The 13554-nt window shown below is 41.4% G+C and overlaps 1 protein-coding gene across 1 annotated transcript in view; it reads left to right on the forward strand.

Moving 5' to 3' along the window:
* Positions 1 to 13554, forward strand: part of UST (uronyl 2-sulfotransferase) — a 365048-nt gene that overhangs the window by 302787 nt on the left and 48707 nt on the right. The window contains exon 7 of the mRNA XM_049905661.1: positions 2190 to 2347. Coding sequence (XP_049761618.1) covers positions 2190 to 2347 — 158 coding nt within the window. The remainder of the gene's footprint in view (positions 1 to 2189; positions 2348 to 13554) is intronic.

Raw genomic sequence — 13554 nt, forward strand, 5'->3', positions numbered from 1 at the left:
CCTTGTGGTGTGTCTAATTGGGTCTGAGCACTTGAAGCTCACACTCAAACTTTGCTAGGGTCTCTCTTTTGTGTCAGAAAGTCCTTTCTAGCGATCCCTCAGATGCAAGACTGTCTTTGGAAAATTACTTACTCAGGTTATACAGGACCTCAGAGAGGATGCTGTGGTATGCTTATGTCCTGCATCAGCATCCCTGGGATACTTACTCGATCCCTCCTTCTCCCCCCGCACCACTTTGCTGTTAAGTCAATTCCAACTCATAGTGACCCTATAGGACAGAGTAGTAGTGCCCCATAGGGTTTCCAAGGAGCGGCTGGTGGATTCGAACTGCCGACCTTTTGGTTAGCAGCCGAGCTCTTAACCACTGCACAAACTTGATGAGAACCTCTAAATCGTAGGCTCTGAGGCTGGAGCACAGGCTTTTGTTGTGACCACCTCCCCAGGTAATTCAGGTGTAGCGACAGTAGTAATCCATTGTACTAGATAAGTATGCTAGCCTAGAGAAGAAATAGTAGTAACAATGAATCACTACCTTTGCTTGGTAGAAAATAAAGCCTGTTCCCAGAGGTGACGTTTCTCCCCAAAGGAAACTGATCAAAGAGTAGTTATGTTCCTGGAGGGCAAGGAGAGACAGCTGTTTCTAAATCACAGTTCATTCACTGTGCTTTTTTTGCTTTCCCTGTGATGACTCTTTAATGATTAGGTTTGTTGTTGTTATTACTGTTTTGTTCAATTTACCATAACACAAGACTTTGTTGACAATCAGAATTCTGGGAGCAATGTCCTGAGTTCAGGATGCCCCCAGCCCCCGCCCTTGATATAAATGCCTCCTAGTCCAGGGGCCCTGGTGGCGCACTGGTTAGGCATTGGACAGCTAACCAAAAGGTCAGCAGTTTTGAACCCACCAGCCACTGCTTGGAAACCCTATGGGGCAGTTCTACTCTGTCCTATAGAGTCATTGTGAGTTGGAATTGACTTGATGGCAATGGGTTTTTTTGGGGGGGCGGGGGTTGTTGTTGTTGTTGTTTAGTCCTGGGGCAGGAGTCCTGGTGGTGCAGTGGTTAAGCACTCAGCTGCTAACTGAAAGGTCAGCGGTTTGAACCCACCAGCTGCTTAGTGGGAGAAAGATGTGGCAGTCTGCTTCCATAAGATAACAGCCTTGGAACCCTACCAAACAGTTCTACTCTGTTGTATAGGGTCACTATGAGTTGGAATCGACTCGACGACAATGAGTTTGGTTTGGTTTTGGAGTCCACGGGCAGTGCTTGGGATACTGGGAGGATTTGGGGCCAGGCGACTAGTTTTCTGATCACAATGAAGATACGTATTCCAAGAAGCATGATTCTAACTCCCTAATATATTCTTTAAATTGTATATTTCCTAATCTTGGAGAGAGGACTCATGATGCCTTGCCTCGGTACACACGCGAGGTTTTTTAAAACACTTCCAAAATGCCACTTTCTTCGACCTTTATGACAATTCTTTGAGCTAGGTAACAGTTATTATTATTACCACTTTGCAAAAGAGGCCTCTGGCTTGTCCAAATTCTCCCGACTAGCAAATGCCAGGCCTGGCTGCTTTGACTCATCTAAATGCTGCTGACTCAGAAATCTGGCCTACAAATGGGGTCAGGGTGTGTGCCTCCTGTAATTAAAAAAAGAGAGAAGAGAGATTTGTCTTTTAAACTCTTTAAAGAATAAGATGATTGGCAGACATGAGCTGACGTCTCTTTTGATTTCTACAGAAATAATATGTCCGTACATTTTATATTTCAAAACTTCGACCTTCATGTAATTGCTTTCAGTTTGGTCCTCTTATTACAAAGCCATTCTAATCACTTTGATCAGTGTGTTTATTGGGACCTGACTTGCCTGTGCCTCTATTCTTCTTTCGACAAATATTTAGGAAGGGCCCCCTAAGTCCAAGGCCCTGGGCTGGGTACTGTGCCCAGTTGAAAGGGACCGAGGCCAGGAGGGAGCTACCGCCCAGCTGCGGTGGGAAGGTGAGGGGGCCAGGGACACCCAGCTGGAGGGATCAGGGAAGGCTGTGGAGGAGGCTGGTCCTTAAAGGAAACAGGACTTGAGCTTATGCAGATGGCGAGGGGGAGGTTAGAAGGGATAAACTTTCAGCATGTTGCTGCATTTCAAAAATGAACTGTTGATTTAAAAACGATTTTTATATCCACAAAGGGAGCCTGGTGAGTGGGCCCTTGAAAGAGCAAAACTGAACGTGAATGAAAACTTCCTGCTTGTGGGGATTCTTGAAGAGTTGGAAGATGTGCTGCTTTTACTGGAAAGATTTTTACCTCATTACTTCAAGGGTGTGCTCGGTATCTACAAAAACCCAGGTAACTCTGTTCGGGAGCAAACTCTCCCTGGTGAGAGGTCTGTTTCAGGGGTCACTCACCTCGAGACGGACTCAGAAAATCAAGGAGAGGCATTATCTTTTCTGTAAATAAAGACAGGTCTGCCTGGCTTGCAAAGGAAGCTTAGAGCCACAAGGTACGGATTCTAGAACCTGGAGCTTCAGGTCCCGCATAAACTCACCATGTTTTAAAGGCCTAATGGTTCCATGTCTCCCTTTGGCGACTGAAATCTGCAACATTCTCCCCTGACCTTGTCCTCGGCACGTTGCTGGGGTGGACAAATGAATAAGCATGTGCGCACCTGGGGTCCTTTGATAGAATGGTGCGTGAGTATGATGGCACCGGCTTTGTGATGAAGTACCTCTGGTCCTACTTCCATTTGACAAAAGCACTCTGGCGTGTAAAATCCTAGCAACAGAATAGACAGAGCAGCAATTGAAAATACAATTTTGATTTTAGTCTAACAAATTGAGCTGTTTCCAAACGGAAGCAAGAAATGGAATGCGGCAAAGCAATTACGAGGGTTGCCCATAGTATCATTGCAAATATAATTGCTTTCAGAAACCCATCATTTATTTTTCCCATTATTTTTTTAATCCCAGGCGAAAGACAAACAACATCATGTGTTTCTTTCCTATTCTGCTTCATCTACTGTTGCCACAACAGGCTTCGCACACTTAAGTCATTAACCTGTCTGTTGTTTTGTTTGGTAGTCCTGGAATGGGAGCTAGCTTTCTGGCTTATAGAAATAAGCAACGGATGAGATGTCCCCCAAACGTAGCCTCCGGCTTCACATTCCACAGGCAAGCAGGGCCCTCGAGCCACACCTGCATCCTTGGCAAGTACCAAGACCAGGTCAACAGGATCCTCCCTGGAATGTTACATAAGGTGACCGCCCTGCCATTAGTGATGGGCTAGAGGAAAATGAAGAGCTCTGGTGGCACAATGGTTGGTGGTTCGAACCCACCAGCAGCTCCATGAGAGAAAGATGTGGCAGTCTGCTTTCATAAAGATTACAGCCTTGGAAACCCTATGGGGCAGTTCTGCTGGGTCTTATAGGGTCGCTATGAGTCAAAATCAACTAGACGGCACACGACCGCAACAGCAACAGAGGAAAATGGACAGATGGTGGGCGCTGCCTTAGTCTCCCAACTGTCTCATTCAGAGATAAATTACAACTAGCCAACATGTAGGAACATGACTGAAAACCTCCAGATGTGCCCTGCAGGTGTGTCTACTCAGCAGGAAATGTGGTTTGAACATTTAGAACCTTAATAGTCCGTAAATAGTTGGGTTTTTTAACCAGGCCTTCCTTTGCCCTTTAAACCAGAATTTAAGAGCCGTACTGTGGCCAGTTTTTACCTGCATCGGGCAACATAAACTCTGCTGTTTTTGCAAGGAGAGATCTTAGCCTAAATTAGACTCCTTTGAAGAAAATGTTTACTTTATTCATTGTTATTTCTCCCTTTGGAGAAATCTTATTGTATGGCATGTGTGTGTGGATGTGGATGGCAAATAAAATGCACACATTCTTGTCCCGGCATTTGGGAAGACTATCAAGGAGTCGGGAGTCCCTGGGTGGTACTAACGGTGAAGTACTCGGCTGCTAACTGAAAAGTTGGATGTTCGAGTCCACCCAGAGGTGCCTCAGATGAAAGGCATGGTGATCTACCTTCAGGAAATCAGCCCTGTGGAAGACAGTTCTACTCTGCACATGTGGCACAGCCAGGAGTCAGAATGGACTCAGTGGCAACTGGTTTATCAGGGAATCAGCATTAGACCCCTCCTCCATGTTGCAGCATCTATCCTGAGATCCGGAATTAATGCCAATTACAGGATGCCATACCCTGCCTGGCACACCAAATGTCAACCTCAACTGAGTATGGACCTCATAACTTAAACGAGTTTTGTGTGTGTGTGGTAAAATACACTTAATAGAAAATGTACAATTTTAACCATTTTGAAGGGTACAATTCAGTGGCATCTATCATATTTATAGTGTAGGGCAACCATCACCACTACCTGGCTCCTGAACATTTTCATCACCCCAGAAAGAAATCCTGGACCCATTAAGCAGTCACTCTCGATTCTCATCTCTCCCCAGTCTCTGGCAAGCACTAACGTGCTAACTGCTGACTTCTCAATAAATACTAGTCTCTGCAAAGACTAGGCCCCTATATTTTCTCATGGCCACAAATCAGCACGTTAGTGATAAATTGGTTAAAGGAAGCTACAAGTCACATTAGTCATCTCACACCATACCTCCTCCTCTGCCCATTTTTAGTCTAACTTCACATTTGATGCCACTCTTAAATCATTGCTTTTGCCTCTAACAAAAGAGTTTGATAGCTGAGTAGACTGGAGAACACAGAGAAGACAACCTAAAATCTAAATCACTGAGGGACTGAGTGAGCTTTAGGTCGTTATAAGGTAACTGACTGTCTGGAAAGACAGAATAAGATACAAACACTCCACCGGCCATTTCCCCTTGGTGCTTGTCTTGTTATTTAAAAAATGCAGGTGTGAGCTGATTTTAGCAGTTTCTCTCCAGAAATCCTATAAAGATCTATACCAGTCTCATTACTGAAGAAAAAAGTAATAAAAGAAGTGACTATTTTGGGGAGTTAGTAAAAATAGTCATGTCTCTTAGCCAAATGAGTTTTCAGGTATTCTAGACTGAAATGATAGTCATTCTTTCAAGTCAACACTACTCCTTGCAATAAATCCACCACTTGGAGAAGTTACTAACTTTTTAAAATAATAGTGTGGCTGTTGGTCTTCCTTATGCATTTCTTTTCTTTTTTTTTTTTTTTTTGGTTTTATATATATATATTTTATTTTTATTTATTGAACTTTAGATGAAGGTTTACAGAACAAACTAGTTTCTCATCAGTTAGTATATACATTGTTCTATGACATTGGTTAACAACCTCATGACATGTCAACACTCCCTTGTCAACCCTGGGTTCCCTATTACCAGCTTTCCTGCTCCCTCCTGCCTTCCAATCCCTGCCCCAGGGCTGGTGCGCCCCTTTAGTCTTGTTTTGTTCCATGGGCCTGTTCAATCTTTGGCTGAAGGACTAACCTCAGGAATGGTCTCATTACTGAGTTGAAAGGGTATCCAGGGTCATCCTCTCAGGGTTCTCCCTTGTGTATTTCTTGCAGGAAGTCATTCATGCTGACATCAAGTAAATATTGTCTCCTATCAAAATATTTGAGAAACTTAGCTTTTAGAAGTTAAAAAAAAAAAAAAACCAACAACTAAGAGTCATTTTATATTAACTTTGCCTTCTAGGGAGACTCAGCTAACATATCGCAGAAGAGGTTAATGATAGCAAATATTTAAAACAACAACAACAAAAAAAACCAAACTCATTGCTGTTGAGTAGATTCCAACTCACAGTGACCCTAGAGGACAGAGTAGAACTGTCCCATAGGGTTTCCAAGGAGCAGCTGATGGATTTGAGCTGCTGACCTTTTGGTTGGCAGCTGAGCTCTTAACTCTTGTTAAAAATTGAAGTTTTAGTATCATGGATAGCCAAGAGGATGTCCTGAGGTATTTCTCACCAGCCAGTGGGTACTGGCTAATGCAGAGGCAAATGCCTTCGAGTGAGCACCCAGTCAGCTCTGCCCAACCTTGGGTCTAAGTCTGAACGAAGGAGAGCTAAGGCCAAACAGTCTTTCCTGGGCAAGAGCAGCTTCACTGGTTTAACATATACAGTTTTATATTTTTTATTTATTAATCTCTGTTACACTTGCTCATTTCTTATTGCCTTTTAAAAATGGGACACTGATGCCAGCCCAGAAGAGTTAAGAGACTGATCCACAGTCAGCCATCAATATGGAAAGAAGGAGCAGAACTCATGTGTTTCTGATCACAAATTATTCGTTAATACTTTTTCTCCCTAGCTCTTAAAAACTGACATGCTATGAGCTATCAGTATTTGTCTTGGTCACAATTTCTTTAGCAGCTAAAGTCATAGTAAAGGCCAAAGTAAATAAGCAAATTAATTAAAAACAGGGAACATGTGAATATTTGTGATAGGAACTGCCCTTATTTTAACATCCCACGTATAAACTCATGACTTGGCAAATGACCAAGCTGTTCTGGCTTCATAGCACCACCTAGCATCCAGTCATGGGACTAAACAACCTAATACTAACCTCATTACCTTTTCCTTCCTGGAGATTTGAAAACGCAAGTGCTCTCAATCCTTTTCCTCGTACTTTAAATACTTTCAGTTACTAACATGATATTAGTATTCATTTTCAACTTGTCTCTATTACCAGTGTAAACACTGGAGCCACACTAGGGAATTTACTAGGCTTTTTGCGGGCTGCTCTGAGAATTTGGTCACCAACGATTGCGAAGAAAAAATGTGCAACAAATTCCAAACAACTGACTCACATACTAATTTGTGAGATTTAAGTTCATTCATAAATTGAGTGCTTTGCTTAAAAAATATTTACTTTTACTTAAATGCTTTTATAAACAATGACGATAAGTAGAGTACTGATTTAAATAGTTTTTCTTTTACTATTATACCTCCCATTTGGAGTGTGGAGCCCTGGTGGCACAGTAGTTAAGAAACTGGCTGCTAACAAAAAGGTCGGCAGTTCAAATCCACCAGCTGCTCCTTGGAAATCCTATGGGGTAGTTCTACTCTGTCCTACTGGGTCACTATGAGCTGGAATCGGCTGGACGGCTGTGGGATTTGGAGTGAGGTAGTGTACTGAGTTCAAATTTTTTGCAATATTCAAGTCTGAGTATATTTACACAGAAGTAATAGCAAATAGGAAGAAGAGATCATTTTAAATGTTAAGCTACAAGAAAAATTCAAGTTTTCATCCCATCTACCAATAAAATGTCACTGAGTTAAAATATATACTAAATGATTAAAGCTTGACATATTTTTAATAAAGAACAAGTCACTCTTTAAGGAAAGGACACCGAATTGGGAGTTAGGAGGGGCTTCTAGTCCCATCTCTGCCATAGTTTTATCCATGTGATCTGGGGTATGGATAATCTCTAAGTTTTCCCTCTTTTAGCCCTAAAGTTATCTTTATTATTTTTTGATACTGATGTATCATGTAGAATGTTTTAAGGCTGCTCCTTCTATCTTTTGTTGGATAGCACAGTTATGGGGTGATGTTTTCCTCCCAAAATTAATCCTTGTACAATCCCCATTGCCTTAGTATTTCTCAACTTAGGTTATGGAGACTATCGCCACCTAGAGGACAACGGAATCCTGGGTGGGGGTTATTCATTGAGAAATTATCCTTGCCTTAAAAATAAATAATTAATTAATTAATTTTTTTATCACAGCAGTAATCGCTATGAGTCGAACCTACTCAACAGCATCAACAGTTGTGATTGTTGAAGTAATCAAGCCAGACAGCCCAACTTAATTCAGACTCTCTGGTCAGGATTTCTAGCCCTTTCTTTCCATCCCATATGCATTTCTGTGAGAAGATAGGAGATCATAAGGATTAGAGCACAGTCTCTAGATTAGGCAGTGTGGGTTTCAGAGCTGCTCCACTACTTATTGACTGTGCATCCAGAGGTGTAACTCCTCTCAGCCTCAGTTTCCCCATCTACAAAAAATGAATAAACAGTATTATCTGCTTCATAGGGTTGTGAGACTTACTAGATGGAATCCATGTAATGCCCGTAGCCCAGCGACTAATATATGAAGAGTGAATAATTAATGATTAGCCTGCCCACCACATCACAGGGGATGTGTGTGTGTGGACAACTAGAACTTCAGGATCTCTTTGTAATTTCTCCATTTTAAATGAAAGAAGGGGGAGAGAGAGAAAGAAGGAGAAAAGGAAAGGAAAGAAACAAAGAAGGACAGAGAAAGAGATGAACCCTATTTCATCAGTTAAAGATGATTTATAACTATGAAATCACATGCCTTTAAGAAGTAGTACTTCTAATTTATAAGGAGAGGAACAATTATATTCTGGCTAATATCCTTTTCCTGAAACAAATCACAGGGAATAAGTGGAAATATGACTAAAGTCACATGTACAAGGGCTGAAAGATACATATAATCCAAGTCATTAATTTTTTTTAATCACCTGTTTTTATGCTGAACTTTTACCAGAAAGATCAGGGAGTTAAGATTTTAACTTTAAATAAAATCCACCATTGAGTTGTGACTTTGGCCAATTACCCTTAACTTGTAAGGAATATTGAAGTTTTCTTACTGTTATATGCCATGTTATTTATAAGATATAGGATGGGTGCCCTAAGATATAATGGAGTATTTATTTTAAGTAAGAAACCTAAGATTCAGTTTTTGGAAAACATTAGTTTGTTTTCCATATGCAGACCTACAGGCTTCAGAACGTTAAATTGATTAATTAATAATCTTTGTCCAGCAGGTGGCAGTATCTCTCCATTCTCAATGACGGGCTTATGGTTTCCAAAGAGTTTGCATCTGCCGACAGAGGTTTACATAATGCTTGAATACAGATGTACAATTATGTCCAATTTGGAGCCTGAAAATGAGATCCTGCATATCAAAAGGATTCCAAGTACAATTGATTGCTGTAGTCCAAACTGCATTTTACCAGAGCTAGTGATTTGTGTGTGTGTGTGTGTGTGCGCACACACACATTTGTTGGGGCGTGGGGAGGGTATAATCGAATTAGCTTATGTGAATTTAAAATATATACCATTAACTCTGAATTTTTTAAAAATCCGTAAATCCACAGAACCTTCCTTTTATTTCCATTTTTACCTTCCACTTCCTTTTACTTCTGCGCTACAACAAAACTTGAAAACATTCTGGCACCTCACAAAGATAAAAATGACCATGAGGAGGAATTCAGACTATCCATCTCCAGAAACCAACAATGACATTGTTTAAATAATTCATTTATCATTTATCAAAATAGGATCTCAATTTTCTATTGGCTCATCAGTATTCTCCATAAAATGAAATTTATTTATTTTTTTACCAAACATGTCATAGGCTCAGATTCTAATAATGTTGGCACTGGATTATGCTTGTGTGTGTGTGAGTGTGTGTGTATCTGGCCACATTCAAACAACTACTTATGACATAGCACTCATATCTGAGTGAATAGTCCTGGATTACAAAGTCAATAATATTTTCTAAGTAATTATTTGCATAGCAATTTGCAGTTTATAGAGCACTCACACATAGATTCTTACTTGATTCTTATAGGAATCCTCTGAGGTTTAGGAAGGACAAATACTCTTTTTTTCTCATCTTATAAACCAGGAAGCTGAGGGTCAAAGAGGTGGAACAACCTGCCCATAATCACCAAGTCCTAAGTGACAGCGCTGAGATGCAAATCTCAGGCTTCTGTACCCCGAAACACAATAAACTTGTAACCCCTAAAGATATTCTTCCTATTTAATCACTAATTCATAGGTCAGTGGGTGTTAAGCATTCATAGTGTGTATTCCAGCTAAAGAGAAGAGCTTAAAAAAATCTATAGGTTATCTCCACTGAATATATATTGACTGTTCTCCAAGGGATATGAGTTCAGAAATCATCATGGACCACCAATGTATTATCTTTAGCCAGTGTGTGGTAATCCACATAGAAGAAAGCAATTTTGAAGATGATCAGTTTGGCAACACCTCACACCTCTGTGTTGTGAGTGAGCTGTTGTTAGATGGGTCGTCAGCTCCAACTCATGGCGATCCCACGTGTGACAGAATGAAACATTGCCCGGTCCTGTGCCATCGTGGTCACTGGCGTATTTCAGTCCATTGTTGTGGCCATTGTGTCAATCCATCTCATTGAGTATTCCCCTTGTTTTTGCTGACCCTCTATTTTACCAAACATGATGTCCTTTTCTAGAGATTAGTCTTTCTTGATATGTCCAAAGGAAGCAAGTTGAAATCTCACCATCTTCACTTCTTAAGAAACATTCTGGTTGTTTACCTTCTGAGACTGTTTTGTTCATTCTTTCCGAAGTCTACGGTATAGTCAATATTCTTTGCCAGTACCATAGTTGGAACACATCAATTCATCTCCTGTCTTCCTTTTTTCATTATCCAACTTTCGCATGCATATTAGGCAAGGCAGGAAAATAGTAGTACTTTACCTTGAAAATAGCATCTAAAATTTTAAGCTGAAATCATTTAACCATCCCATCTGTAGCTGTTGGGTAAATAGTTAAGAACTAAAACATGATGTTAAAAACAAAAGTTGCCGTCGAGTCGATTCCGACTCATAGCAACCCTATAGGACAGAGTAGAACTGTCCCATAGAGTTTCCAAGGAGCACCTGATGGATCTGAACTGCTGACCTTTTGGTTAGCAGCCCTAGCACTTAACCACTATACCACTAGGGTTTCAACACATAATGTAAATACCCTTTTAAATTAACTCCTAAACACCTAGGAATTTTTAGTGAATATTGTCCTGAAAGAAACTCTATAACCAAAGGCTGATAGCTTTATCTAACTCACAGAAACATCACCTTCTCACAAAGATTCAGCCTCTAGATGTGTTATTTATTTTACAAAAGTTTAAACTGACTTGTAATATATATATTATTACAATATGTAAGTACAATATATATATTACAAGTCAGTTTAAACTTTTGTTTATATATTAACCCACTCTATTACTGTTTTATTGGGAATAATAATTACTTTGAATTATATTATTTTTAAATGTATATTGTATTTGCTTATTAAGCTTGCCTTGGAATCACTCCTCCTCCAGGATAAAGCATCTTCAATTTTATTCTGTAAGATTAATAGGAAAATAGGATTTAATTTGCAGGCATTGATTCTCTAGTTATAATTTTCCAAAAATAGATCTCTTCTTTGGAAGCTAATATTCTTAAATAGCAGATATGATTTTAAAATGCCAGAAAAAAATCAAACACATTTGGCAAGTGCTTGAGTGTCTGCAATATGGCAGTCCTGGGGAAGGGGCATAAAAACATAAAGAAAGCAGTGTCTAGCTTGAAAGCCACCACAAACAGGGAGGCATTAGTGCCAGGCCTTGAAGAATTCATTCGCATTTGCAACAAGGACACGGACGTGACCATTATAGGCAGAAAAACGTACACAGTCAAGGGGGTGGGGAAGGCTCCAAAGTTCCCGGATGTGGAAGGGGCGGGCGGAAGTACCGGAAGGGGAAGCGCGGTCCAGCCCCACAGCCCTCATTTGCTGACCCTGCGTCTGGGTGCTGAGGCTACGGTTCCCCGCAGGCTCAGTCAGTCACCCGGCTCTTCGGAGTCCTGCCCAAGGCAGGAGAAGCATCAGCAGCCTTGGCTCTCCATGTGGTGTAACCTGGAGCTGAGTCACGCGTCTGCTTTCAGAACCGGACGCCAAGCCACAGTTGCCAGATGGCCGTGTGTCACCCACCCTCTGCTTCCCTGCCTTCCAGTGCCGACCACCACCCACGGCTCCCTCACTTACAAATTGTGCAAGGACGCTCCCAGCTCCCATGCTTGGCTTCTCCCTCTTATTTTCTTCCCAGCCTCCGCACCTATAGCTGAGCCACCCTGGAGGCCCAGAGCACCCTTGAGCTCCTGTCAACTCCTTGGGGATCCCGCCACACATTTCTGGGCACCAACTACTGCCCTGCCTGACCTAGACTCCCTTTGCCCACCGGCACAGACGCGTCTTCTGTGACCAGCCACCTTCTGACTGGGGCCTGAGCTGGCTTTGTCCCTTGCACTGTCCTCGGGTCTTCCTGGTCTTGCTTGCTGGGAGCCCTTGGAACCCAGAACAGCCTCCTCCAACCCCACCCCAACCCCATCGCACCCTGGGAAACAGATCTCTTCTGGGTCCCAGCCTCACCCTACTGAAGAGTTCTGGACACCTCCGTCTATGTCTGCCTGAGTTACAGCGGGGGGCCAGACTTGGGGTGTGCAGTTTTCTCTCTCATGATTCATTTCCCCAAGTGAAAAGTTGGTGAATAACTTCTGGGTGTATGGTGGAGGTATCAACATTCCTCTGTGTTTAGAGGTGAATTTTTTCTACTTTAGGATTTAATCACTTCTACTTTGAAACGTTTTTACTTGGTTGAGTAAGAGTATTTCGTGGGGGGGGATATGAGTCACCACAGATTTCAATTCTTGGACTTTCCTGAAAACCCCCACTAAGCTGAAATGGTTCTAAAGCCTGGGTAAAGAGGATTTAAAAGAAATCAACCCAGAGAGGTTGGTAGTTGATCTTTATAAAAGACCTCGTGGTCTTCTGGCTCTTTCATGCCTAAAGCAACAAGGACCCTGTCCACACAGGGATTAATACGGTGATGTGGGAACAAGTACTAGACAATGAATTTCAGAACTGCCTTTGTGCCCTTGGCTCATGGCCTTCCTTCTGTGGCATTCTTCCCTTAGAATATGCACCCCCAGCGTGGTGAGGTATAATCCTCACCCATTTTGCATGACTCAAAATGGAAACTTCTATTTGTGTTCAGCTAAATCTTTTTCAAGTACGAATATCATTTTCTGATGTGTATTTTTTTTAATGTCTTAGATATTTTTATCAATACATAATGTCCTAGTGTTCCACGTCTTGCAAGTGACACTGGATTGAAAAAGATTACAGTGGAAAGCTAGAAACACCTGAGCAGATAACATTGCTCTTTTTTGTGGTTTCTTGTGGATTATAAGAAGTACATTCATGTCATTGTCCACAAACCCACGGAGAAATCCAACATAATTCCCTGCTGATTAGAATAGGAAAGCGTAGCTTGTCAAGCGGGAGTTTCAGATACCCTGACTTGAAAGTCTCACCTTCCCAGTTTCACCCTGAGCTTCTAGGTACGTCTGCAGCATTATCATCCCAGACACCACTGGAGGTGTTCTTCAAAATTTATGTTCCAAGAATTTTACCTCCCTGTTTTTTAATTATATTTTATTTATCAAAGTAATATGTGTATGTAATTAAAAATCAAATCGAACTAAAACATGTATCATGAAAAACAGCAGTTTTCTGTTCTAATCCCCCACATCTCAAAGCCTGGTTCTGCAGCAGTAACCCGTTTCAACTGCTAGCTCTTTCTTGATAATGACCACTGTATTTATAACTACTGTGCACAGGCTGCTATGTCTTGACTCATTTATTTTAGACATTATTATTGGCTTCCTGTTATGGTAGTTAGAGAGAGATCTAGTTCTCTTACCTCTACTTCCTCTCCTCCGTTTTCCTCAAATGGTTATACCACACATTTTAGA

The sequence above is a fragment of the Elephas maximus genome, chromosome 1, assembly GCF_024166365.1.
Source record: "Elephas maximus indicus isolate mEleMax1 chromosome 1, mEleMax1 primary haplotype, whole genome shotgun sequence".
Classification (NCBI taxonomy): Eukaryota; Metazoa; Chordata; class Mammalia; order Proboscidea; family Elephantidae; genus Elephas; species Elephas maximus.